We start from the raw sequence: 27,783 nt of genomic DNA on the forward strand, positions 1-27,783 counted from the left end.
GAATAGAGCCATGGGCAGCTAATGTTCCATCATACTCATTCCCAAATTTGGCTTTGTACCAGATCCCCTGGGACTTCCTTAAAACTCAGATTTGAGGTCCTATCTCAGCCCACCACATTCTTCCAGGCTAGAGCTTTGGAGTCCAGACTCAAATATTTATGTGAGCATCTATCCCCCTGCTCAAAACGTTCAGTGACTTCCCATTACTCTTGGAATTAAGACCCTAATTCTCAGCATGGCCTACAAAGCCTTGTGTCATCTGGCCCCTGCCCAACTCTCCTGCTTTGTCTCTGCAGGCTCTTTTTTCAACCTATGCTTCAGCCACCCTGTGCTGAGATACCCCTTTTCCCTCTGTCTAGATCCTCTCTGTGCCATCTTCTAGCTAATCTCTCATTTTGGGGCATCAGATTCACTCCCCTTTCCTCAGGGAAGCTTTGTCTGTTCATCCAGATTTTGGACCAAGTCCTTCATTACATGCTTTCTCATCACACGACCCAATGCCATTGACGTTCTTGGGTAAACACCTCTGTGTACTTTGCTTGATGATATGCTCCATAAAGGCAGGGGCCATGTCTTTTCTTCTTCTCCAAGTTGCCCTAACCTGAGCACACTCCCTTGTGTGCGGTAGTGACCTCGAACTATCCATCCGTCTTCCGTGGACAGCTATCAGTTATGTAGCCTAAGAGGCAATAGCTGTATAACCTTTCTGTTCAGTTAAAACTCCTACACTTTGAACTGTGAGATCACCACAGCAGATATGTAAGGAGTGATTATTAAATGATGAGATAAATTCCCCCCAAACACACCTGCACTCTCTCATTAATTAGGGTGGGATGTCCCAAACTGTTGTTGTTTAGTTTCCTGGCCCACACAGAAAATGATATCACAGAAATGACAATGTTTGTGTCAAACACCAAAGAAATGGATGAGGCTGCCTCCCAGTCACCAGAGAGGGGTGCAGAGGGCTGCGGGGATCAGTATCTCAGAACACTTGTACCTTAGGATTCAGGACATCCTCATCAGGAAGCTCTGCCCGATATTAAGATGGTCCCACCCTGAGTCCACCTGTAAGTATGCTGAATGCTTGGATCTCTTTTCCTACAGAGACTTGTCAAATGGGTGTGAGTGAAGGGAAGTCCCAGTGGCTCTAGATAGAAATGTGAGTACGTGGTACTTATAGATAGAAATGTGAGTGTACAATCCTATCCCAGCGATCCATTTATTCATCGGAAGTACGAGGAGTGTCTTTCGTGCCAGTGCTTGCTGTGAAAAGACGCTTTCTTCGCTCTGGACAGTGAAAGCTCATCTCTGCCCTCAAGCTGCTCCTAGAGGCAAAATGTTGAGGTATGGGCTCTACCAGTGAGTGGAGTAGCTTTTTCCTAGGGACTGATTACTTAAATCTCTGCATGTCTACAGCTGAGCAAAACAATATATGTGTTTCTCTATATATCTTAAGAAAACTGGGAGTCTCACACTTTGATTTGCACCAGAATCATTTGAGATGCTTGTTAAAAATGTGGCTTTTGAGGCACTGCTCCCAGAGGTACTGATTCAGGAAATGGAATTCTTGTGTTCATAAAAATGAAGGCACAGGAATCTTCATTTTTAACAAGCTCTCCCAGGTGACCGATGCAAGTAGTCTATAAACCAGGCTTTGGGAATCTCTACTGAATGAAAATACCCTTTTCAGGGGTAATACTTCACAGTGTGTTATCAGTTGGGAAACATCGGGCATCCATCCCACATAGCCGTGTTCTCATGAAATCTGTTCTACGGCTGTTTGTAATTGTGTTCTAAATTAGGTACTATCTCTATTAAAAATCACTTAATGTTTTAAGCTCCCATGTTGTTTAAGCCTGCTAAACATCAACTACAGAAACCAATAAAGCATCTTTAAAATGCCTGCCAAATGCTTAGATTATCTTGCAAGGCAAATGCCCACTGCTTATTAACTGATCCAATGGCAGAAATCAGTCTGTTCAGTTCATTATAGGCCATTAAAATGGCTTCTCAAGTTGTAAGACCAGTGTTTCCACTACGAGAACTACATAGAACGTTGCCGGAATTGCAGCCATCAATCTGGTTTATATTTTTAACACGAATCCAATTTTGCTAGTCACACCGAAAGCCAAGTCTGTACCCAGTTAAACAGATAGGAAAGCAAGCTAAGATAAAGTATGAAGCTATGAGCAGATATAAATCTATTTACTTTGCAAAACTATCACATCAAGTAGAATAAAATCAATTTAGAGCCAACCATTCTAAAAGATTACCAAAGTTAATTAGTAAACCTTGGGAAGTTGGTTTTTTGCCCCCTGAGGTCTTCTGGGCTGAGAGCTTGATGTTGAATATTGCTGGAAGTAATTTCAGTGACTAGGCATGCTCTGGCTATTGTAAAACCTCTTCTCCCTTTTTGTTGATGGGTTCCCGGTATGAATTAGGAGCTCTGGAAGTGTTTTCCTATTCCAGCTCTTCAGAGCCTGAGTTAAATCTGTGTAGTTGTTTATGTACCCCAAAGAGTAGCTCAGTGTTTAGTTAAATCACTCACAGTTCTGATGCCAGCCACTGTGACACCAAGGCAACCATTCAAAATGCAAGGATAGGATGAGTGTGTTATTGTTATATGCCTGTGAAGTTGTTGGAACAATATTGTAACAGGATCTTATTTTATCTCCTTGAATATCACCAATTTCTGACTCAGGAGACCCTTTTCTGTAGAGTAGAAAGGCAGTGACATCTGTTCTCTTTTCCACAACAACAACAATAAAGTAATAGAGTCTCACTCTTAAGAGACATCATCTTTATTTCCCAAACCTCACCTTATTGGTTAAGGCTTTTCATTTAAGAAGAGGATTAATTGCTGACTGAATTTTTCCAGAGGATTTTTCCTTGTTATCTTGGTAATACCCACCTTATGTATTCATTATATTCCTTTTATTGTATTCTTTCACTGGCGTATGGTCCTTATGCTAAATTATAATTAAATAGGCCTGTTAACCAAAATGTTTTTATTCATTAGATACACAGTAAACCATGTTTACCTCTCCTGGGTGGTGTTTATGAAAACATAATTCAGTAAAACCATTGCTGTTGTCAAAAGGAATTGAATTTTAAAAGCTGTTTATTTGAATGTTGCTCATAGTTGACCCACTGGTTTTATTTGCCATCTTTTTCTGAATCCTTTCGAAGGTGGTGACCTCCTTGACCTGAAGCTCAAGTACAGTCGCTCTTCATTTGTACGAGGCATTTTGGAGGCAGTTCAAGTATTCTTTTAAAGTTTCTGTAGAGTGTAACCCCTGAGATTCTCATTCCCTGATCTTTTTACCTGCGAGTGAGTCACAGCTCAGAAACTTTAAAAAAAAAAAAAAATGCTGGGAGCATGCAAAGAGACATTCTTTTGATGGCCAAAACAGAAAAACTACATTTTCTTACAGCTCTCTGGTAGTCAGCATCCCTGCTTGTTACTGGGGAAGTACAAGTCTCTTTCAGTTCTGCAAAGGCCCCATGAGACTAGAATAAGCTATTTTGAAAAGAGAAGGGTGAGGTTATTTTAAACCAAACCAAACTAAGGAGTGAGCTTTTACACTTGAGCTACGGCAAGATAGCCATGTCTCTGACGCTGGGCCAACAATAACTGTCAATCCGAGCTTCCTAACCCGGTTGGCAAATATTTCAATCTACGTTGCAATCTGCATCTGCCTCCTTTCATGCTGGATTTAAAGAAGTGACTGAAATCAATAAATCCCTAAATTGGGGCAAAATAATTTGTTTTTCAGTATTTTTTAACAGACTGGGACTAATTGAAACATAATTGGTTAGAAATTGTTTTTATATGAAAAATAAACAGACTTGAAGAAATACAGCTGCACATATTCAACTGCCATCCTATGCATTTACCATTCTAATGTCTGTTTTACTAATATTCATCACAAAGCATAATTACGGTAAGACAATAAGACCTCTAAAAGGTGACACATAATTACAGAGAAAAAGAAATTGCTGAGTCATAAAGAATACATTTTTCCATTCAAGTGGATTCCACTATCTTAATTAAAAGCCAAAAGTATTGTTAAGATTTCACTATGATTGTATTTCAGTTCAGTACAACTGAAATGTATTGAATTGAATTGAATTGTATTGAATTGCAACTAAAGAAATGTTGCAGTAAATGGCTTCTTGAAAATTTTGAAATTCCAAGAGAAATTGCTATTTTGCAGGTGCTTTTACCTATGTCGGTGCCTATTATTTAATCTTCATAAGACCTTATGTGGTGTAGTTGTCATCATCACACCCTCATTCTACAAACGTGGAACCTCTTTTGGTTAGAGGCCACATAGCTAGTCCATAGCAGACCTGAGTTATAACCCAGGCAGTCTGACTGTAGTCTGTGCTTGGAACCATTACTCTAAAAGCTGTTTTAATAGTTGAAGAAATAAGGTTAAAGAAAACAGGTATCAGTAGATAATTTTATCCTAAAATATAAGTAATTTATAACCTAGGAATAGCTGCTATGCATCATGCTCCTACTTAAGTGCCTGGCTCTGTCCTAAGCGCTTTCTATACATTATTTCATTCTTAACATGCCTCTCTGAGGTAAAGGATTTGTTATCCTTGTTTTACCAATGATGTAACTGAGAATTAGAGAAATTAAGTAACTTGCTGATGGTCACGTAAACCTAGTGAGTAGCAGAACTGAAATTTAAACCAGATCTCTTCACTTCCTAAGACCACATGTGTAACCACTATTGCTGGGCTGCTTCCTCCATGTTAAGATTCAGGCACCCATCTGCAATGTGTGTAATCTCAATGCTTTGAGAGGGTGAGGCAGGAGGATTACTTGAAGCCGGAAATTCAGACCAGCCCTGAGCAACATAGTGAGACCCTGTCTCTATAAAAACTTAAAAATTAGCTAGGCATGGTAGCGCATGACTGTAGTTTCCACTACTTGGGAGGCTGAGACTGGAGAAGCACTTGAGCATGAGTTTGAGGTTACAGTGAGCTGATGATGGCACCACTGCATCCAGCCTGGACAACGGAGTGAGATCCTGTCTCTTTAAAAAAAAAAAAAAAAAAAAAAAAAATCGCACACTTGTGCCTAAACAGCTTGTACCCTCTTTTGAAAGGAAATTGTTGATAATGAAAAATGTTGATCAAGGAAAGCAGGTCAGGAAATGTTTAGGTTGACAATAATTGTGATATTAAAATATAGCCTGAAAATATTTCTGGTTGTCATTTAAAAAAATCTGTCAAGAAGCGTATCATTTACTATGTTCCAGAGGGTGTTGTAACGTTATCCCAGAGTTTTGGCATTCTGATATAATCATATTTTATCTGTAATTGGAAGACTATGTAGCTAAAATAACATTTTGCTTAGGAAGTTGAAATTCTAGAACAAGGATTTCATTTTTGTGTAGAGGAAGATTCATCACAGTACATATTCAGCCAGAATTTGCGTAATGAAATTCTTAACCTTATAGTAGAGAGAAATAATGGTTGTCCAATTGAATAAACAATTTTTTTTGTTTGTTTTTTTTCTTTCTGAGACACAGTCTCGCTTTGTCACCGAGGCTGGAGTGCAGTGGTGCAATCATGGCTCACTGCAGCTTTGACCTCCAGGGCTAAAGTGATCCACCTGCCTCAGCTTCCAAGAAGCTGGAACTATAGGTGCATGCCACCATGCCGGACATTTTTTTTTTTTTTTTTTTTTTTTTTGGTAGAGACACAGTCTCACTGTGTTTCCCAGGCTGGTCTTGAATTCCTGGACTCAAGCAACCCTCCCGCTTCAGTCTCCCAAAGTGCTGGTATTAGAAGCATGAGCCACCGTGCCTGGCCTCAATTTTTGTTTTAAATAAAATGTAAAACAAATGAGAATACGGAGTCAGGCTCTTCGTTCCTGACCTCATCAATGAAAGAAAATTTGGAGAATAAGTTTATGGCACAAAAAGCTTGTTTCCTTTAACTTCATACTTTATTTATGTCATACTTTATTTTGGAAAAGCACAAGTGTAAAAATAAAAAACAACTGAATCCAATTGCGGATTTTGGTGTCAAAAAGAACGGGTGCTATACTCGCCCTGTGAATTTGGTCTTAATGTCTCTACATTTCTGTGGCTATAATAATAAACCTTCCTTCAATACGTGTTATGAAATATGGGGCATGTAAAAACCTCAGTCAGTCTTTGGCTCATACTATGTTCTTAAGAAGTGAACTTTTCTTATTAATATTAACTGTTTCCACATGTCTGGATGTGCTCGATTAAGATTCTGCTCGCTCCAGTGGTTCTATTCACCCATCTGTTTCATAATGCCTGTTCTAATAGACTGCGCAGATTGACCCTGTCTTCCACCTTTCCACTCTCTAGCTAAAGGAAACAGCACATAGAACCACAGGAGCGTAGGTGCTTTTAATTTGAAGGAATTGGCAGAATCAATACATTAATCTGAAATAAAACATTCAGTAAACATTTTTTTGTGGAGTTCTTCCCGTTTGGTAAAAATACATATCTGTGTTTATATATTCCCAGGTTTGTATGACTCCAATTTAATGAAGTGTCATGAGTTAAAACTGGGGCAGTGAAAACTGAACATGCCTCTATAATGAAGCAACATAAATTATGTAAGAGTACATAGCTTCCACTCTGCTTCTCTTTTGGAATAGGTTATGTCAGATCCAGGCATGAGGAAATTTTTTGGGTCAAAGATTTTACTTCCTTATTCTATCTCTGTTCCCTCTTGGAAAGTGATCTTTTTCTTGGAGTTCAGGAAATAAGTAACTGTCATTGTATTCAGGCATAAGAAAACAAGGGAACTTGGCCAGGCGCGGTAGCTCAAGCCTGTAATCCCAGCACTTTGGGAGGCCGAGACGGGCGGATCACAAGGTCAGGAGATCGAGACCATCCTGGCTAACCCGGTGAAACCCCGTCTCTACTAAAAAATACAAAAAACGAGCCGGGCAAGGTGGCGGGCGCCTGTAGTCCCAGCTACTCGGGAGGCTGAGGCAGGAGAATGTCGTGAACCCGGGAGGCGGAGCTTGCAGTGAGCTGAGATCTGGCCACTGCACTCCAGCCTGGGCAACAGAGCGAGACTCCGTCTCAAAAAAAAAAAAAAAAGAAAAAAAAAAGGAACTTTTCTCATAGCTCAAGTCTTCTATCTTTATTTTAACAAAGCTTACTTTAAAGGAATGGTATGCTTTAGTAAAACCACAAAAGGGTAACTGCAGATTATCATGGATAATTGTGATCCTGAAAACTGAAATATACAGAAAATTTTGACTTTTTAGCTTTTGGACTCATGACGTTTCTCTATTAAAAAAAAATCAACTACTCATCAGAGCTTCTAGAAAAACCACAATAATTGGACATTTATTTTATTTGGGAAATGCCAATTTTAAGTTATATCGCTGTAGAGTATGGTTTTTAATAATAATTAATATAGCCATCTACAAACTATTTGTTGACCACAGTACTTTCTGGGATAGAATTTGTGCACTATTATTTCCGATTTAATATAAAACAAATTTGGAAGTTCATAGAAGTTAATTTTAGCATGGTAAGCTAATTTTAACATGTTGTAATTACCGAGCATAACTGCAGCATTATTTTTACAGAGAAAACACAATTTTTATCAATACTTCAACTAATGTTCTTTCTCCAGTTATCAGTGATACTCTTACATTTGTTTTTACTATAGCTTCATCCCTCTCCTTTCTATGGCATAAGAGACCCTGTTGCCATTTAATTGGTTTCTCTTGGAAAAAAAATGATTCTCCCCCATTGTCAAAAGAGCAAGTATACTTCAGCAGTTGTAGCAAGTTGTTTTTAGCATGAACTAAGCCAGGGAGCTCAGATTCAAATGAAATTTCACATTTGCTCCTGGAAATGATCTTTCTTAAAAATAATATCTCCTCACAGGATGATTGATAATAAACAATAAATAATTTAAAAATAGCAATAAAAATAGAAAATGTATTTATTGCATGCTTACTGTGTTAGTGTCATTGTGTTATTATATTTTCAAATGGAGACTCAGTTAGTGCCTTTGTAATTAAAACTATAGAACTCCTTTTATATTTGTTGGGATATTTTGTTTCAAATGTATTTGCCGTTATTAAAACTGAACAGAACTATGCTCTGGATCTTTAAGAAACTCTCGTGTATTTGTAATGGTAACAGCATGTATGAAACAATAGCACATCATAAACACAGAATACTTTAAAGCACTGAAGTGTGTAGGCCAGATAGCATATTCTGGATAGAAGAAATTGCAAAATGGGGTTTATTGTGAATCCTGAGAATGGAATACATTAGGGTGAAGAATTTTTAATCCCTGAAATTTAAGAAAAGTAGTTCCTTTTTTTTTTTTTTTTTTAAAAAAAAAAAAAAAAAAAAAAAAAAAAAAAAAACTATTTTTGCCCCTGACATAAGGAGTAAAGCTCTGAATTAAGATTGTAATGGGTCTATTCCATTTTGCAGCATCTCTGGCATGTTTAGTTTAGCATTAGGTTATTCCCGGTCAGAAAGAGGTGAAATCACTTCAGCTGGTGAACTTGACCTGATTAAACCAGGAAAAGCTTCCTAGAAATGGGATTGATTCCCCCTAGCCAATCTTAGCCTCCATCCGAATCCTGGTGCTGAGTAGTGTATAGTGACTTAGTTAAATGGTGTGGACTTTCAAAACATCTTCTTTCTTTAAATAGAAGTCTTACCAAACTGTGTAAGTAAAATTCCACATGAATACATGTTCCAAATTGTAGTTGAAATATTCAATAGCTACATTTTCCAGAATAGTTCATTTTATTATCCTTAGCTTTAAAATCTTCTTCCTGAATAGGAAATGAAAATTGATAATGAAGAAAATGGACATTTATAGGTATTATTAATTAATTGCCTTGTAGTACAACTGTATATCCTTTCTAACACTTTAGTAGCATCCTTTGGTTTAAAATTAAGAAAAGCAGTTGTTGAGATGCAGTTCTGAACCATTTTTAAAAAATGTTTCTCTTGTAAAATATTGAATTGCCTGTTTTTCTCAGAGACCAGCATGCTGATGATGTCAAAGAAGACTTTGAAGAGAGAACAGAAAGTGAAATGAGAACATCACATGAAGCCAGAGGTAGCCATAATAATTCTCATATTACTGATGTGTATTACTGCTAATATGAAACAATCATAGCCTTAACTGGAATACAACGGTCTCTTTTATGTTAAAAATGAATTTTATTGTTTATTTTTACTGTTTTAGGTTCAGGGATACATGTGAAGGTTTGTTACATAGGTAAACTCATGTCATGAGAGTTTGTTATCCAGGTTATTTCATCACCCACGAATTAAGCCCAATACCCAATAGTTACCTTTTCTGATCCTCTGCCTCCTCCTGGCCTCCGCCAGCAAGTAGACTCCAGTGTCTGTCCTTTCCTTGTGTTCATAGGTTCTCATCATTTAGCTCCCATGTATAAGTGAGAACGTGCGGTATTTGTTTTTCTGTTCCTGCATTAGTTTGCTGAAAGTAATAGCCTGCAGCTCCATCCATGTTCCCGCAGAAGACATGATCTCATTCTTTTTTATGGCTGCAAAAGATGAACTTTAAGTTTGGTTACCTTATTCTTTTTTGCAGGCAATAAAAGTTTATTGTTCAGTATCAATATAGTATGTAATTTTTTATATAGATTCATTTATGGTCTGTATTAACAGTTTCACATATTGGTACAGTATTGTACATAAAGTTTGGTAAGACATTCTCTTTGGACCTTGTCACACATTTTCTTTAGTATTGTTGATGTCATTTGCTTCCTATGTTTAAAACTCAATTCAGAATGTGTTTTGAAATCCAGATATTGTCTTAATCTAATGTCACAAAATGAAAAAAAATTACTTGAACAATGTTTTAAGTTATACTGGAGGAAATAATTTGTCCTACATCTTTGTTAAAAATATATCGCTTCGGGAAGCCAAGGTAGGCGGATCACCTGAGGTCAGGAGTTCGAGACCAGCCTCGCCAACGTGATGAAACCCTGTCTCTACTAAAAATACAAAAATTAGCCAGGTGTGGTGGTGCATGCCTGTAGTCCCAGCTACTCGGGAGGCTGAGGCAGGAGAATCACTTGAACCTCGGAGGCAGAGGTTGCAGTGAACCGAGATCACGCCATTGCACTCTAGACTGAGCTACAGAGCGAGACTCTGTCTCAAAAAAAAAAAAAAAAAATGCAGTGATTTAATGGTTTAATTAAGCAATGAAGTTGTAATAACTGTTAGTCATAGTATGGATTGTATTTATTTATAAATCAAATATAACAGTAATTATTTATTTTTGTAAGAAAATGACTGTCTGATTGTGATTTTGATTGTCCCTGTGAACTTTGCTTTTCATGTAAATAGTTTGATTTAGATTATTATAAGATTTGAGAATGGCACCTGATGACTTCTTGCAGTGACCTATTTCGTAGGTGATGCTTTGATTTCCATATCTGATTTTCATAAAGCAATCATTTATGATTAATTTAAAAGTTATAGTCAGTGCTGTCTTCAGCACCCTTTATGGTGTTTATGTAGCACAGTGTACAAACCCTGTAAATGGCCAGAGTTGGAATCTCTGCTCTGCCACGTGCTGCTTTGTGATCTTAGACATGTCATCACACACCTGTGAGTGTTTCTGTTTCTTTATCTATCCAGGAGGATGATGATAGTATACCTCCCATATCAGATCATAATGAGGATGAAGTACAGTCACATTTGTAGCTTGCTTAGAACAGTGCTGTGCAAGTATTCGATTCTTTAAAATGTTTCTGATTATGGAAAAGGTAGAAAAATATTTAATTTACGAAGGTTTTGTTATCAGGGCTATTTTGAATTCTTAGACAAAAGCTTCGGCCTTTCTTTGTGAATGGTGGTTTATAAGAGGAGGTAAGAGCTGGCCTTCATTCAGGTCTCAGCTCTGCCACTTCCTAGCTGTGTGGCTAGCTCTGGGCAAAGTACTTAACCTGTTTGTGCCTCAGTTTTGTCTTGTGTAAAATGGATGTAGTAATAGCATCTATATCATTGGATTATTGTGAGGATTAAATGCATCAGTGGCTGGAGTATTCACTCTTATTAATAGTAGTAGTATTGTGGAATAAGTGTCTATTGTATGGAATTACCTGATCATTAAAAGTTCAGATTGATTGATGATAAAATCTTCTAGGCTTTAAGCTTGTTGAGGAAGTAATAATTTGATAACATTTTTAGTTTCTCAGTGATCTTTTTAACTCAGTGTTTATTTAACATTTTATATGCTGGGCCAATTTTCATAATTTCTTTCTGAAAATTGTTTGCGTAATGGAGAATTTCCAGTTTATTAACATGTACTATGCATGGTATTCTCTTATTTTTCTTGGTAGTTTTATGTCTTTCTAATTTTTTTCTTTCTATTTTTCTTGATTTGAATTGCCTAAGTTTTTGTTTTATTATTCCTTTCAAGGAACCATTGCTAGGATTCATATATAATTCTTAATTTTGTAATTTTTCAAGTCATTTATTTTTGTTGTTTTTTACCTGTAAAACCTGTAGTTCAATGTGCATGTTTTGCTTATTGTCCTACTTTTTGTTTGTGAAAGAGAGCTTTATAAAGTAAGTTGTTTTGAGAATTATTGCACATATTTTTATAGGTGAGATTGGTCTATAATGTTCTCCTTTACTTTCTCATCCGGCTTTAGCCTCCTAAAATCAATATAATTTTTCTTCTTTTTCACATTTCTGAAACATTTTGAATAAGACTGTATCATAAAATGTATCTATAGTGAAATCATGTTACAATTCTAGGCTTCCTTTTAACATCTTTCTTAGCTTTAGATTTTATCTTTTTGAAATCGTTTTTCAAGAACCATTTTGTATGAAAGAGATTTGGATAGCACTTTGTCCAGTACTGGATAGCACCGTCCAGTAGTTTACTGGTTGTCTTCACCTAAAATCAGGGAGCTTTGTCCGAAACCAGGCCTTATAACATCTGAAGACGTTTCTCAGTAACACTGGGGACCTCTCAGAGCCTAGTCAGTGGGTTTCCTCCTGCCTCTCAGTTCTTAATAGGGCCCTGGCTGAGTGCCTTATATTGGATTTCCTTTAAACAGATGCTGAGAGTGCTTTGTACAAGAGGTTTGTTGGTGAGTATTCTTGGGAGCAACACCAGCGAGAGAGTGAAAGAAGCAGGTTTGGGCAGACCGAGAAGCTGAGCTGTGATGTAATTACAGCAGAGGCCTTAGCCCATCTCACAAGTTGTGCAGGTGGCCGTTCGGAGTTTTCCCAAATTCAGGCAAGGGAACCAGACTTTCGTATCTCTGAATTGACCAATCCTCGGATGTTTGCTGGGAGGGGCACATATCCTTGGGCAAGGAAGCTCCCTTTGACTTTGGGCAGTTCCAGAGAGGGAGGCAGCTCTGCGCATCTGCATTCCACAGGGAGGAGAATGAAGCCCTGTTTCTGAAGGGCGCGAAGAATGGCCCACCACAGATTCACTATATTCAGCCAGATGTTTGGTCTGTTTTTCTTTGAGGGAAAATCAAACAGAACAAAAGAAACAAACCAAAATATCCTTTTAACTATGTGAGATTAGGCCAGCTAAATTCAGTCCACTCTCTTGGATTTGGAAATGAACCTGGCTCTTCAATTCAGTCTTCTTTTGTGATGTTTGCCTGGGAAGTCATGAGCCTTTTTGATTCTTTGATTCAGTCTTCTTTAGATCCAGAAAGCTTCCCTAAGTTAGAGTTAGAGTTTTGATTATTATTAATACTTCTGCTTCATTTGTCTCTTTCTGGAAGGTAATGCCTATTCTTCTTGGGCTAGACCCGAGGAATGATATTAAAAATACTTAACAGCTCATTTGGTAACCAGCATAGCACAGGACAGTGAAATGGTCATCTTAGTACTGGAGCGGGGTCCTGGAGGCTCCCTGCTATAACAGAAGTTACGCTTAGATGCTGGATCTTGGAGAAGTCCCACAAGGGACTGACTGCATGGTGGGAAGTAACTATTACCAACCAATATGGAAGTATTTTAATATTTTAACAACTTCGGCATTTTGTTGTGTTGTCGACATGTTTTTCAAGTTGAAATAACTCACTCAGTCTCTCGTTCTGTCAAGTGTGCTATTGACTGCCTTTAACATGAATTTTAACAGCAGTGTCTCTTATTTTCCTGTGATTTCCTACGTTGGCTTGTTCTCTTTTCGTAGCCTATTTTTGTTTTTTAGAGTTATTTCCCCTTGTGCATTGCTAACATCATGAAACTATTCTGTCTATAACTCAGTGCTCTTCTTCTGTTGTTTTCTAGAACTTTTTATGAGAGGTCCCATGGTAATTGTTTTCTGTTTGATCATTTTTGCATCCCGAGAAGTTTTCCCAAGGTCTTTTGTGAAGAACAGTAAACGCTTAATGTTCCTGTTTGAGTCCTGGCACAATTCCTCTTTCAAACCCGAGGCTGAAGGTCAGGTAGATGTGCTCCCTTCCGGAGCCCTCTTGTGAACCTACAGGTGCCTACCAGTGTTCATTCTCATTTCCACTCCTCCAGTGGCAGAAGCAGCCCTTTCAAACCTAGCCTGGCTGGGGTGGCATGGGAGTGGGAGAGAACGCCCCTTGCAGTGTGGGTAGCATTTATTGTAGAGGAGACTTGAGAAACCACGCTAAGTTGCTTTACAGTATCAAGAGGGTTTAAGACTCAGTAGGCCCATGAGGCCTATTTTGAGTCTAGGAGCAAGTTGATTTAAAAGACGCACACATGCACACACACACACACACACACACACACTCACACACACACACACACACCCCTCTTAAAAAAGGATATTTCCCTCCCCCATCCATTTCTTCTGTTAATTCTGTTTAGTTCAGTAGAGTATGTGTAATTATGAGCTTTGGGGGGTGATTCCTGCTATGCTACTGAATTTGATCTTTGGGGACTTTAACTCAGTACTTCCCTCCCTCCTTCCCTCCCTTTCTCCCTCCTTACCTCTTCCCCTCCCTCCCTCCTTACCTCCCTTCTCTCCTTTCCTCTTGCCCTCCCTCTCTCCCTCTCTTTTTTTTGCTTCTGTCTTCTCTACCTGAATAAGTAGCTCATTCCTACCACTATGGAAGGCCCATTAGTAAAGAATTGAATGATTTGACCTTCAAATTTAAATTGTTGTGTTCCTGGGAAAGGTATAGTTTTGTTTTCTCTTCTGCAACCACTCACTCTCCTGGGTGGCTCATGTGTGGAGAGAACTGAATTCTATTTTATAACATGCCAGATTCTCACGTAAAAAGTCAGGCTTGTTTTTTGCTTCCATAGCCATTGGTTTATTTTGATCATTAACCTTGAAGTGATCCACAGTTATCTTTCATGCCTGAGTTAAGTGTCTTGGAAGTTAATTTTATCTATATTCCTTCATGCTGTGAATTCACTTATTTTACCCAAACACTTTTATTGTTCATCCTTTTATATTTGGTCACCAGTTAGTAAAAATATTAAGAGATATATCCCATTTCTTCTGGTTTTATTTTTTCCTTTCATATTGAAAGCATATTTTATAGATTCATGAAATGTTAGCCTAAGAGGGTTATTGACTCATTTTCATTTTTACTATTTTATACCCAATATACTCCCAGTTATATGCCTTTCTTTCAACAGAGGAATAACATCTCCCATTTGCCAACTGCTTACTGTATGCCAGATGCTGGGGTATGCATTTTAGAAATATCATGTCATCCTTACTACAATACTGTTAATTTGATTTAGCCAGGAATATATAGAGCTGGTCAGTGGCAGAGTGGGGCTTTGAATCCAGGTTTATCAGACTCAAAAACTGACCCTCTTGACCACAATCCTATATTTGGTATTAGGAGGCAGGCGATTGGGGTCACTTCCTGGTGCTGCTGTCGCCTCACAGTGTGGCTTTGAGCACGTCAGGGCTGGACCTCCGTTTCCTCACCTTCGCGATAGCTCCCTCAAAGCGTTGTTTTGAAACTAGACTGAGACAAGGCATTTGGAGATTCTGGTTTCACTTTTGCCACTGGCCTAAAGGAACAGAAATGAGTCAGAATAAGTGGTGAGCAGTAGCTCCTGCTGCGGCTTGTCGACTTAGCATCGTTCAGGCTTGGAGAAGTAGGGAGCAGATTGGGATCCAAGTTTGCAAGCGGCAAGGAGCATAATGTGTACCTCCTTTTGTCTGGCACTTGCCCTCCTGGGTCAGCCTACCACATGATGGTTCTGTTGGGCCCTAATGGGAACGGTCTGGTAGAAGCAGGTTCTTACCCTCCATGGTAGTGGAGATGTGTCTTTCCACCAAAAGACCTCATATTTGGTTTAGATAGTGTTCCCTATATTGAAGATTTATTGTCTTGTTTCTCCTGAAACACCAGAGGATGTTTATTTCAGGATCATCTTTATCTGAAAAGTCTTCTTACAAAGGTATTTTCTCTGCATCACTTTCTTCTACCCTAAGCCAAATCAGGAATTTTAATACCTGTACTCAACCAGAAATGAGAGACATGTGAGCAGATTTGATTTGCAAATTTATACTTTGGATAACAACATTATTATTTATTAAACTTCATTTCAAAAAAGTGTAGGGACAGAGGGTAAGCTTCCCCTCTGCCTTCTTTGAAGGTCCACTGAGATGACTGACTATAGATTAATAGGAGAAAGAGAATATATTAATGTGCATAAACGTGGGAGTCCTGCAAATATGAGACTCAGGGCCAATGGTTGAAGCTTATGACCGCTTTTCATAGAGGAAAGGGGAATGGGGGTGAGATTGGTATAGGCAACTGTGTAGTAAATAATTTTCAGGAGAAATGAATGAGCCCAAAGAACTATGGCCTGGGACAAAGTGTCTCTGAATTCTGTGGGAGATTGCAGGAAGGCGAGGAGCAGAACTTCACTGTGAACAAATGTTGTCTTATTATGTAGATAATGTCTCTTGGGTAATGTCTTGGAGCTGCCCTGAGAAGAACAGATGAAAAGTCTCTCCGGGCATGGTGATGACTTTTAGTGGTTAAGTCTTTCTTGGCTATTTGATGAGACTTCTAAGCCGGCAATTGCATTTCTTTTGGAAAGAAGTTTTCTTAGTCAGATAAAGAGTTTCTCTCTGCACATGGGAAAGAAGGGATCAGAGAGACCAGGGCATGGGGGAAGGTCAGAGGGAGACCTTGCTTCTGAGGCTTACTTCTGAGGCCTTTCAGTTTCCTTTAATTCAGAGCATTTAGCATGCCAAAGTGCCACATTTTGGGTCATTGTCCTCTGTAGCCTAACAAAAGTCTGCAAGTACATGCTGTATTTATATAGCTGTCGAGTTTCTGATACAGCACAGTGCTGAATAAATAATTGCTGAATGAACAACTTTCATACAGTAAACAATAGAGGCAGGCCTTTATCACTAAGAATCAACATTAAAAAAATCCCTTGTTTTCTGTGTTTTTAGAGGGATGAAATAATGAAGTCAAAGATCCACAAACTTATTTTTCTTACTATTACTCCCATCTGTCATTTTCTTCTGATATTAATGAGACCCAGCAATTGATGTTGTTTTAATGATATATTTCCACAAATGCGTTAAATTGCTTTCCAAGTCACCAAAGTGAGACTTCCATTTTTTTGTCATTTTTTAGTAACATTAAGTAGTTTATTTGATACCAGCTGTTGGTTTATATAACTTTTATTATCCAAATAATACATGTTTATTATAGAACAATTAGCAAATACAGGGAAGCAAAATGAAGGAAATCAAAATTACATGTAATTTTATACCATTTTCTGAAGGTGGGGACCTACTATTTTAGACTATTTCTATCTGAAGTGTTGTATAAATTACTTTGTAACCTGCAATTTGCATAAGTATTTATACTTCTTGCAACATAATATTAACTATTCTATGGATGGATGTAGCATCACTTAACAAACCAATCCCCTACTGTTGGGTCATCTAGGCTAGTTATTTTGTATCTCTGTTATAAATGTTTTTGCAATAAACTTTAGTAGTGATTAGAATCGTAGGGTGTGTGTGTGTGTAATATAAACACATAAAAGTGACTTATGTAAGGTAAAAGAGGCTTATTTCTCTTCCACATAAAGGAAGTACAGAGCTTGGTCCAGGATTGAAATGGTACTTAACAGTATCAGGAAATCAGGTTCCATTTATCTTGCTGCTCTGCCTTGCAGAGTACCTATTCCCAACACCATATCACGGGTTAGAAGTGGTTGCTGGAAGGCTAGCCATTAAAGTACTATTCTACCCAGCAGGAAGGAGGGACATGTTGGGGGAGTGGTGGTGGGTGTGCTCTTAGCCTTTAAGAGCACTTCCAAGTCCAATTAGCAGAACTCATAGGATATTGTAGATTCCACTTCTGCTTATGTCCATTAGTCATGTGGTCACTTTTAGCTGAAAAGGAAGCTGGGAAATACAGTCTTCATCAGAGTACAGTTACATACGTGGCAGAGACCTTCCACTGTAACTGGCTTGGAGATGATTGTTGGCGTTCATGCTTCATTATTTTCTTAAGATGAACTTCTAAACTTGGAATTGTGGAGTCAGTGGATGATAACTCAGAAGGAATCTTTTCCAGGTGAGAGAAAAAACTTTTGCCCAAAGCTGCTTCCTTGGAGTGTTTTGTGGTTTCTTTAGCATACCAGTGCATGATGAAGATAAGAATGGGAAACATTCTTTTATCTCACTGGAAGGTAGCATCCATCCAGTCTATCCAGAGAGCATCAGCTGACCCTGATGGAGGTGCACAGGTGCAGGGTCGGTAGAGGCACCTCTTACTGGGACTTTGCCAGTGAATATTTGAAATTTGAGTATAAAAGAGATTCTAACAGTACGTTCCTTATACCATGCAATATCTCATGGCTTGTAGGGCCAGGGATATTGGTGGTACCATGTTCCAAGACTGGAAGCCACTTTTCAGCTGGTCCTGTCTGACTTGTAGGTAGACTTGGATCTTCAAATTTGGCACATAAAAATCTTTTTATCTTTTTTTTCAACAAAACATTGGTCTTTATGCCTCTTATGAATGACTAGAGGGTCTTTAGTGTCTGTCTCTTTCTCATACATATGTATAGGCCTCACTGAGAAAATTTTTTTGAAGAAATGTAGTGATTATTTGATTAAACATTAGACTGAGTAGATTAATTTGTTCATAAACATAAGGAATGTTATTATTTTTCTCTGCAGTATACTGTGTCCATTTTAATGTACTGTCACTTTTCTCTTAATTCTTATCTTTCCACTGTTGAGGATGACAGCTTTGGTTCTACAAATAAAATGTATCAGATTGTTGAATCAAGAATCAGGAAGGATGACCATTCCTTCCATACGGTAATTTTAGTTATTCCCAGTCAGCCTAAAATACTTGTACTCATTGTGGAGGCACACAACCTGAAACCAAGTGGGGCGAGTGAGAAAAGAGTTTGATCACATACCTTTGGTCAATTTTCATCACAGGAAACTTCAGAAATATAGAAAACTTCTTAAAAAGTTTTCTTTTCCATGCATGTCAATGATTTGAGAGGAGGGTGGCAAGAAATAGGGTCCTAGGCAAAGGACGGTGGCTGAAATATCTTTAGAACACTAGGCTATGTTTCCTGAGTCTCATTGTGCACATTTAAACCTACCCTTCCTTACTCTTGGCACTGAACCAGCTGCTGGAGCCAGAATGTATTTGCATTTATTTTAGCCTGTATCATAACATGTTAAAATGAAAACCTGGAGTCACTTTTCTGGCAGTTCAAGGAATGCAGTACAGATTTGCTCAAATGAAGCTGCTTTCTTTATTCCTTTTGGATTAAAATCATAGGAGGTGGCATGTTCTGTGGCTGATAACATCAGTTAGTGCGGAAGACTCAGCGAAAGGAAGGAAAGTCTTAATGCGAAGGATGCAGAGTTGGTACTAAGATTGGAAAAGCATGTATGTCTAGGCCTATTTATAGTATCAGATTTAAAGACATGCAGAGGCGACCACAAACATAAGGGCTTTGGTGTTTTTAGTCATTTCCTTAGAATGGGTTAGTTATTTTTCTGAGGAACAACGTTCGGAACATTAGAAATGAATTGTGAATAATACAGCATTTAGCAGAAAATAAAATGAAAATAGAGTAGATCTGCAGTGATAGAATGAACGCTGCTGAGTGTTAATAGAACATAAACAGTAATAGGACAAAGACTATAGTTTTGGAAAAGACTAATTATATGGCACCCACTCAGGATACAAATTATAAAGTCAGCCCTATTGTTTTACTGTAGTGTAGAATTGGAAATCTTACCATTTCATATAAAAATGTCTTATGAAATATGTACAAATATTCTATTTCAAATAATAGCTAAGCTCTTTAGAATACCCGAGATTAAAAAGATGTTTTAAGTTACTCCGTATTTTGCTACACAAAAATTGCTTAAACTCTGGGCAATTCCAAAAGGAAAAGAGAATAAAAACAAACTGTTTCTGGTTTATATATTTGGTTCATAATAGATATTCAATAAAATAGGATGAGGACCTACACCTTTGAGCTTGGCTGGATGAAATGTGGAAAGAGGGATAATGATGGCTTTTTAAAACGTGTTTGAAGATTTGAACTGTTTCATGTGGAGCAGACACTAGAATTTCTCTGTATGAGCTCAATGAGGTAGAACCAGCACCAGTGGGTGTCAGCTCTAATAAAACAGATTTTTGACTCAGCATAGTGACTTTCTAGCATTCAGAGCAATTCAAATTTCAGATTAGGCTAGTTTAAGAATAAATGTATCAGAAAACTGTAACAGAACAGTAAGAAATAAATTTTTAAAAAATTTACCACTTATAACAGCCTCAGGAAACATCTGATACATAGGAATAAGTTTAACAAAAGATGTGCAAGATCTCTACCTGAAAATGACAAAATGTTAATGAGAGACATTAAAGAAGAGCCAAAGAAATCGAGGGATTTTGCTTCTTTGTGGATTGGAAGACTCAATATTGTAAAGAAGTCATTTCTTAACCAAATTTATCTATTGGAAATTTGTCTAGTAGAAATATGTTTGATAGAAAGCCTAATCTAAATCTTAGCGTTTTTTTGTTGTTGTTTTTTTTTTAAAGCGAATTGTAAAATTGATAATGCAAATGCAGTAGCCATGGCAATCTTGAAAAGACCTACATCACAGACACCAGTATACTTACAAAGTGATAGTAATTAAAGCTATGGATTGGGATAAAGAGACCAGTGGGACAAAATATGGAATCTGAAAGACACTGATATGTATGTTAAAACTAGCACTGCAGTACAGTGGGCAAAGGAAAGGATAGTCTTTTCAGTAAATCATGGTTGGATAATTAAAAATCTGTATGGAAAAAATCTATGAATATTGATTCTTGCCTAATATATACACAAGACATAAATATCAGATGGATTGTAGATCTAAACATGAAAGGTAGAGCATAAAGTGTTTAGAGGAAAGCAGAGAAAACTCTTTATGGTCTTGGGGTAAGCACAGGTTTCTTTAATAGACATATATTTGCCATAAGAGAAAAAATTAATAAATTAGACATTATTACATTTACTTCTGTTATTCAAAAAACCCTATTAAGAAAGTAAAAAGGAAGGCACAGAGTGGGAGGAGATATTTGTAATACATATTTCCAACAAAGGACTTCTACCCAGAATATATATAGACAACGTGTATAAATCATTAAGAAAAAAGGAAGACAACTCAATAGAAAGATAGACATAAAACATGAATAAGCCCTTTACAAAATAGCCTCTCTATGTGGACAATAGACATAGGGAAAGATTATCAATATCATTAGTCATCGAATGCAGTTGTAACCATAATGTGATACCACTATACACCCACTATAATGGTTAAAAAGAAAAAGATAGACAATACCAAGCACTGGTGTGGAAGTGAAGCCATTGGAACTGTCATATGCTGTTGGTAGGTATTGTGCAGTTGTTTTGGAAAGCTGGCAGGATTTCCCAAAGCTTAGTGTACACAAATGCTCTGACCTCAAAGTTTCACTCTTTGGTATATGTACAATGGAAATACATACATAAGTTCAGGAAATTGTTACCGGAAAAGGGTCCTGATCCAGACCTCAGGAGGGGATTCTTGGGTCTCATGCAAGAAAGAATTTGGGGCAAGTTCAGAGAGTGAAGTGAGAATGCAAGTTTATTAGGCAAGGAAAGGAATAAAGAATGGCTACTCCAAATGGTTGCCCATTTTTGTGGTTATTTCTTGATGGTATGCTAAACAAGGGGTGGATTCATGCATCCCCTTTTTAGATCATATAGGGTAACTTCCTGATGTTGACATGGTATTTGTAAACTGTCCTGGCGCTGGTGGGAGTGTAGCAGTGAGGATGACCAGAGGTTACTTGGTTTTGGTGAGTTTTGTCTGGCTTCTTTACTGCAACCTGTTTTGTCAGCAAGGTCCTTATGACCTGTATATTGTCCCCATCTCCTGTCTCATCCTGTGACTTAGAATGTCTTAACCATCTGGGAATGCAATTGTCTCAGACCCAGTAGGTCTCAGCCTCATTTTACCCAGCTTCTGCTCAAGATGGAGTTGCTCTGGTTCAAATGCCTCTGACAAAGTAATCTGTACAAGAATGTTTGTAATAGCACTGTTTGTAATAGCCCCAAATTAAAAACAACTCAGATGCTCATTGTTCATGATCTCCGAATGAATTACAGAGCATTCACAACCACGAAAAACCATACAACAAAGGGAAGGTAACTTCTACTATTCACAATAATGCGAATGAATCTCAGAAACATGCTGTTTAGAGAAAGAAGCCAGATACCCAAGTTTCCATTTTAAATACAATTCCAAAGAGGGTAAATGAATCTATGGTGTTAGTAGTCAAGGAAGTGGTCACCTTTGCTTGACAGGTGAGATGTGATTGGAAGTGTGTGCTTGCCACGTTTTGTTTTCAGTCCGGGTGTTGGTTACATGGGTGTGTTCACTTTGTGAAAATTCAGTGAGCTTTACACTTAGTGATTTCTACATCTTTCTGTAGATCATAGAAATACAAAAGCAAGGCTTTTGTGATAGAATTGAGGTGTCCTTGTAACTGAGCTGGTGTGTGAGCAGAGAGGAAATGTAGGGGAGGTGCCTTTCTTCTGAGGTGCTTTGAATACCTAGTTTTCAGAAAAGATTTCTGTTCTAAAGGACCATAAGGAGATGACGATTGACAGCTCTAAGTCAAGCGTCCAGAGGACAAAAATCCTTTGCTAGAGAATGGCTGTTTTAGGAAAGCAGCCATAAAACTAGGTTTGGATTCAGAAGCTCTAACGTAAATAGAATATTCAGTAGTTTTTTGTTGTTTTAAGAGATGGGACCTTGTCCTGTAGCCCAGGCTATAGTAAGAATACTTAATAGTTTTAATTTTGATCTGAACAAATTAAAAAATGACAAAAGCATTTGCATTTCTGCTGTTTTATTTTTATTGCAATAATTTTGTATCCCTGTCAAAAAACTAAATTGGCTATTTAAGAAATCAGTATGATTAGTAAACAAGAAGTTAAGAAACCAAAGCAAGCCCTGAGACAGAAGGAGAGAAAGGACGGTAACTGTGAATACATGGTAAACACAGGTGTTGGACTTGAGATGCAACTTGGCTGTTACCCTTACAACATCCAAAGCAGAAAGGGGAACAACTAAGCAACTTCCTAGGATGAGATTAACTTTCCTTCCCATTAAAACTTTGAGGCCTGTTTCTTACCTGAAGCATTAAAGAGACAACATTGAACAACATAATGAAGCATATTTTTAGCAATGAGTGCTGTAGCAAATAATATCAGTTGAATTTACAGGCTGTTTTTTATAGTGACCTTCAGTAAAGACAAAGAAGAGCCTATTCAATAGCATAATGCTGAAAGGAACCAATGCTTTAACCACCCCCAGCCCAGTCTCATTATCTGGGAGATGCATGGCATTTGGGGCTTGCTGCTTTCAGAGAGTGATCGCCCATTTGTTTTCATTGACCAGGTGCCCGGGAAGAACCCACCGTCCAGCAGGCACAGCGTCGGTCAGCTGTCTTTCTGTCCTTTAAGTCCCCAATTCCATGTCTGCCCTTGCGCTGGGAGCAGCAAAGCAAACTTCTTCCAACTGTCGCTGGAATCCCTGCCAGTAAAGTTTCCAAATGGAGCACAGACGAGGTATATTTTATCTTCTTTGCTGCCAGACACCAGATACAGGAGTACTGGCTTAAGAGGTGTGGAACATTGAACGTAGGTAGCGTTTAGTCTTTTTTTTCTGAAAGAGAAGAAATCATTCTGAGAGAAATAACTAATGCATATGGGTTACATGTTTTGAACCTGTAGCATTTAGATTCTGACTATGTTTTTTAACTGGGAATTTTGATATTGCTTTTGACAGGTGTCAGAATTTATACAGAGCTTACCTGGGTGTGAAGAACATGGAAAGGTATTTAAAGATGAAGTAAGTGTTCCACTAAATTGCAATATGTTACTTAATGGGATCAAAGCACTGAAATGCAGTGGATGGTGAAATGTGTGGAACTGGCAGAGTCAGAAAGAGATGGGTTGTGTTGAAATTGACAAATTGATGTATACTAACAGGCAGTATGAATCAGTTGTATAAAAATGTCTTTGTATAAGATGAGATGCAAAAGAATGTTTGTGAGTACCATTTTATGATGCCCCACAGCAGTAACACTAGGCTCCTTCTAAAAAGAAAACCCACAGAACTTAATAGCATGCATTTATATAGTTTATAGTACAGAAGAAGCAGCCAAGGAAAGAAATAAGCAATGTTTTATCTTTTTAATAAAGTGAAATTAGTTTCCATTATTTTATTTTCCAACATCATTCTAACAACATGATTGACTCCATTTGAGGTTTATAATAAGTAATATTAGCATTATGTCTAAAAAAATCCCTTAAGTCATATACATTCCTCAGTAATGTTTATAATAAGATATTTATCACAGTCCACTTTTGGAAGATTATTTTATTAGTTGTTTTCAACTGCCTCTCCAAAACTTCAGTATAAAGGGTGATTAAGAATGGTATCACTTACGGCAGTGAGCACTAGAATAAAAAGGAATCTGGTTTCGAACTTTAAATTCTGTAAGCATACAGCAGGAGACCCTTATTCAGTAGAGACCTTGAAAAATAAGCCACTTGCCTGTCATCTCTTCCAAGTAAAGCAGTCAATTACCCCTCTGATTTTGGCTCTGTCTACTCCTGCCAGAAGGCAGAAAGTAGACTGAGTAATCTCAGAAGGTTTTCTCCAACATCTGCTGTCTACAGTTACACGCATACACACCTTGTTTGCCCCTATGTGTAAAGCTCAACTGTTAAGAACAGCACACTTTCAGTTGTATGGCAGGAGTGTAGACACAGCTAACAATCCAGCCACCAGTTATCAGTGTTGTTATACTGTGAGGTATAATTTATGCATTAGAGGAAAGCCTGTTAAAATGCACAAGGATCTGATTTCCAAATGATCTGAAATCCTTTTTCTGATTTATGTTCTTATTGTGCAAATGTTTTATTTTCTCTCTATTCGATCTTTAATTGGCAGTTACTCAGATTTTCTTTCCCTGAGTCCTAAGTGTCTTCACTGACATTCTGAATTCATTTTCTGGTTTTTTTCTCTCTCTTTTTTTTTAATCAAGATGGAGTCTTGCTCTTCTAGCCTGGGCTAGAGTGCTCACTGCAACCTCCGCCTCTCAGGTTCAAGCGATTCTCCTGCCTCAGCCACCCAAGTAGCTGGGATTACAGGTGCCCACCACCACACTCAGCTAATTTTTTTTGTATTTTTAGTAGAGACTTGGTTTCACCATGTGTTGACCAGGCTGGTCTGGAACTCCTGACCTCGGGTGATCCGCCTACCTCGGCCTCCCAAAGTGCGGAGATTACAGGCATGAGCCACTATGCTCAGCCTGAATTCATTTTCTATTGCTAGCGGACATAGAGCCACATAGGGAGCTGTTCGTCTGTCTTGGAAAGTGTCACGTAGTCATTACCTTTGAAAATAAGAAAGCATTTTTGAAAATAAATTTATAATGCATCTCTTTTATAACTTCTGTTTTTTATTCTATTGATATCTAGATAATCCATATAGGTTTGCTCTATTATTCAGTTTAAGTAAGATTCAAGTCTAAATTCAAAATGATACGGTATTTCTTTGAGTAATTTTTTTATTCATGGCAAATTGTCTTTGGAGATGTTCCTCAGTTACCAAATACCCTCAAAGCCAGATCCTTCTCTAGAGGAGTGAGATAGTTAATTTTGTCTGTCGATATCTATTACTCGCTCATTCACACCGTCATTCATTCATCTTGTGCACATTTGTTAAATTCCGACCATGTGTATGTTACTTCGTGTCATGCTCTTGTGAGAAGGATGATTCGAAAATAGTAAAACCCAATCCTTGTTCTCAAGTGTCTCACAAAGTCAGTGGGTTTGGGTTTTGAGTCCTACAAGTAAACCATAGGACAAATCTAACTGAAGTCTTATAAATCATCTCTAAAAGGCAAAGTACAAGTATTCAGATAGGCTCTTCTTGGAAATTATCCTTGACTTCTCTCTTACACACGCCACATCTCATCTGTTGAAAATCCTATTCGGTGTATCTTTGAAACATGTAAAACCGTATCACTCTACTGCACCACCACCCTGGTCTGCGCCGCCATCCTCTCCCACTTGGATGAGTGCAGTAACCTCCAAACTCATTTTCCTGGTTCTGTTTTTGCTCCTCTGCAGTCTATTCCCAGCACAGCCAAGGTGACCCTGCTGAAACCTAAGTCAAACCATGTCACTCCTCTGTTCAGATCCTTCCAATAGCTTCATCTCTCAATCAGAATAAAAGTAGAAGTTCTTATAAGGGCCTGCAGTGTGATACCTCGTTACCTCTCTTGCCCCTGGCTCTTTGTTTGCTCAGCCCCTCACGGGTCTACACGCACTGGCCTCCTTGCTGTTCCTCTGATTGTCCAGGCTTGCTTCCGCTCCTCCTTCCGCACAGAACGCTCTTCCTCCAGATCTTCATGTGGCTCACTTCTGCTCAGATGCCAGCTTACCAATTAGTCCTGCCCTGACTTTCTGACTTACAAATTGCTTCTTGGCGCCACACATGCATCCCTGCTCCTACTGCCCATTCATCTTCCTAGTCAGCTCTGTTTAATCATAGCACAAATCACCTTTTTTTTTTTTTTTGGAAACAGAGGCTCGTTCTGTCACCCAGGCTGGAGTATAGTGGCACAATCTCAGCTCACTACAACCTCTGCCTCCCGGGTTCAAGTGCTTCTCATACCTCAGCCTCCCAAGTAGCTGGAACTGCAGGTGCGCGCCACCACACCCAGCTAATTTTTGTATTTTTAGTAGAGATGTGGTTTCACCATGTTGGCCACGCTAGTCTTGAACTCCTGACTTCAAGTGATCCACTGACCTCAGCCTCCCAAAGTGCTGGAATTACAGGCATGAGCCACTGCTCCTGGCCAACATGAGTCACTTTCTAACTTACTGATTAATTGGCTTACTTAGTATGTTTATTGGCTTATGGCCTGTCTACCACTTCTAGAATGTTAACTGCACAAAAAGTTTTTTGCTTGCTTGTTTTTGTTTTATTTGTTTTATTCCCTGCCATATGTCTAGGCCCAAGAAGAGTGTATGGAATATAATAGACATTCACTATATTTTTATTGAGTCAATACACTCATGCCTTTACACTCTGAGAAAGACTCATTCAGACAGAGCATGTCACTGTGGTTTCAAGTTAAGGCATTGGAAAAGAACAAATAGTGCACAGTGAAAAGGGCAGTGAAATGGAAGGCAAGAGCTCCTGAATTCCACATCCCTCTCCCTCGTTTGGGGCCATTAGCAAGACATGTAGGGTCTGGAATTACAGCATTATATATGCATTGCAGAAGCTAATAAAAAAAAGTAAGCCTTGTAATACATTGCAGTGGTCACTGTTGTTCTTAGGATCTACTTTCTTGAATAAAGTTTACTTCCTTCCAGTAAAGGCTTATTCTTATGGCCACATGTCAGAGCAACCTGTATATAATAAAGAGTTTAGAAGTAGCCTCAAGATTTTTCTTTCTAGTGTATGTAACCTTATAAATAACAACCTACCAAAATGTATCCTTCGTGTCCCACTTTTAACTTCAAATCCCAGCCACTAAGTTCTCTGAATGTTTCTTTTCATCAGTCATCTGTTATGTTATACTCTTACATAGTTTCAGAAGGAGACTTGGTGTCTGCCGCAAGCCTTCAGTAGGGCCAAGGTTATAATAAACCAATCAGTCTTTGTAGTGGGCTCCTTGGGAATGTCAGTGGACACTTTCATTAATGACTTAGAAGACTTCTACAGGCTATCCATTGTACTAAGGTCTGCTTTGGTTGAGCAAAATGTTAATAGATCTGCCTTTCTTCCTGACCTTGCTTTATCAGAGGGCTGTCATAGCACAAGCAAATGAGAACAGACGAAATGTTTCCAAAAAACAGGAGAACATTTCTCATACTGCCGCTTAACGGTGTTGCACTTGGAGATTAACATTGGAACAATTTTTCCTTCTAGTTTACAACAGCAGGATGTCTTTTTACTGAAATTAGCACACTTTTTCCATATAATTGTTACTTGAAGAAGTTGTCTAAGATGACTCCAGTTCTTGCTGATGAAGCATTTAGGCAGTCTATATTTACAAGTCTTTCATTTTTAAAGGAGAGAGGAAAATCTTAAGAAGTAGCCATTTAATTATATCAGCCTTTGTTTAGAGAACTGTTAGCGGCATTTAGAGTTGTCTTAGTTTGCTAGGGCCACCATAACAATGCCAACCACAAACCGGTG

The 27,783-nt window shown here is 38.3% G+C and overlaps 1 protein-coding gene across 4 annotated transcripts in view; it reads left to right on the forward strand.

Moving 5' to 3' along the window:
• L3MBTL3 (L3MBTL3, histone methyl-lysine binding protein) overlaps positions 1–27,783 on the forward strand; it is a 124,486-nt gene that overhangs the window by 93,479 nt on the left and 3,224 nt on the right. For all 4 annotated transcript variants that reach the window (XM_025382843.1, XM_025382844.1, XM_025382842.1 and 1 more), the window contains 3 exons: positions 9,032–9,111; positions 22,957–23,126; positions 23,347–23,409. In XM_025382843.1, the coding sequence (XP_025238628.1) occupies positions 9,032–9,111; positions 22,957–23,126; positions 23,347–23,409 (313 nt within the window). The remainder of the gene's footprint in view (positions 1–9,031; positions 9,112–22,956; positions 23,127–23,346; positions 23,410–27,783) is intronic.

Source organism: Theropithecus gelada, chromosome 4, assembly GCF_003255815.1.
Source record: "Theropithecus gelada isolate Dixy chromosome 4, Tgel_1.0, whole genome shotgun sequence".
NCBI lineage: Eukaryota > Metazoa > Chordata > Mammalia > Primates > Cercopithecidae > Theropithecus > Theropithecus gelada.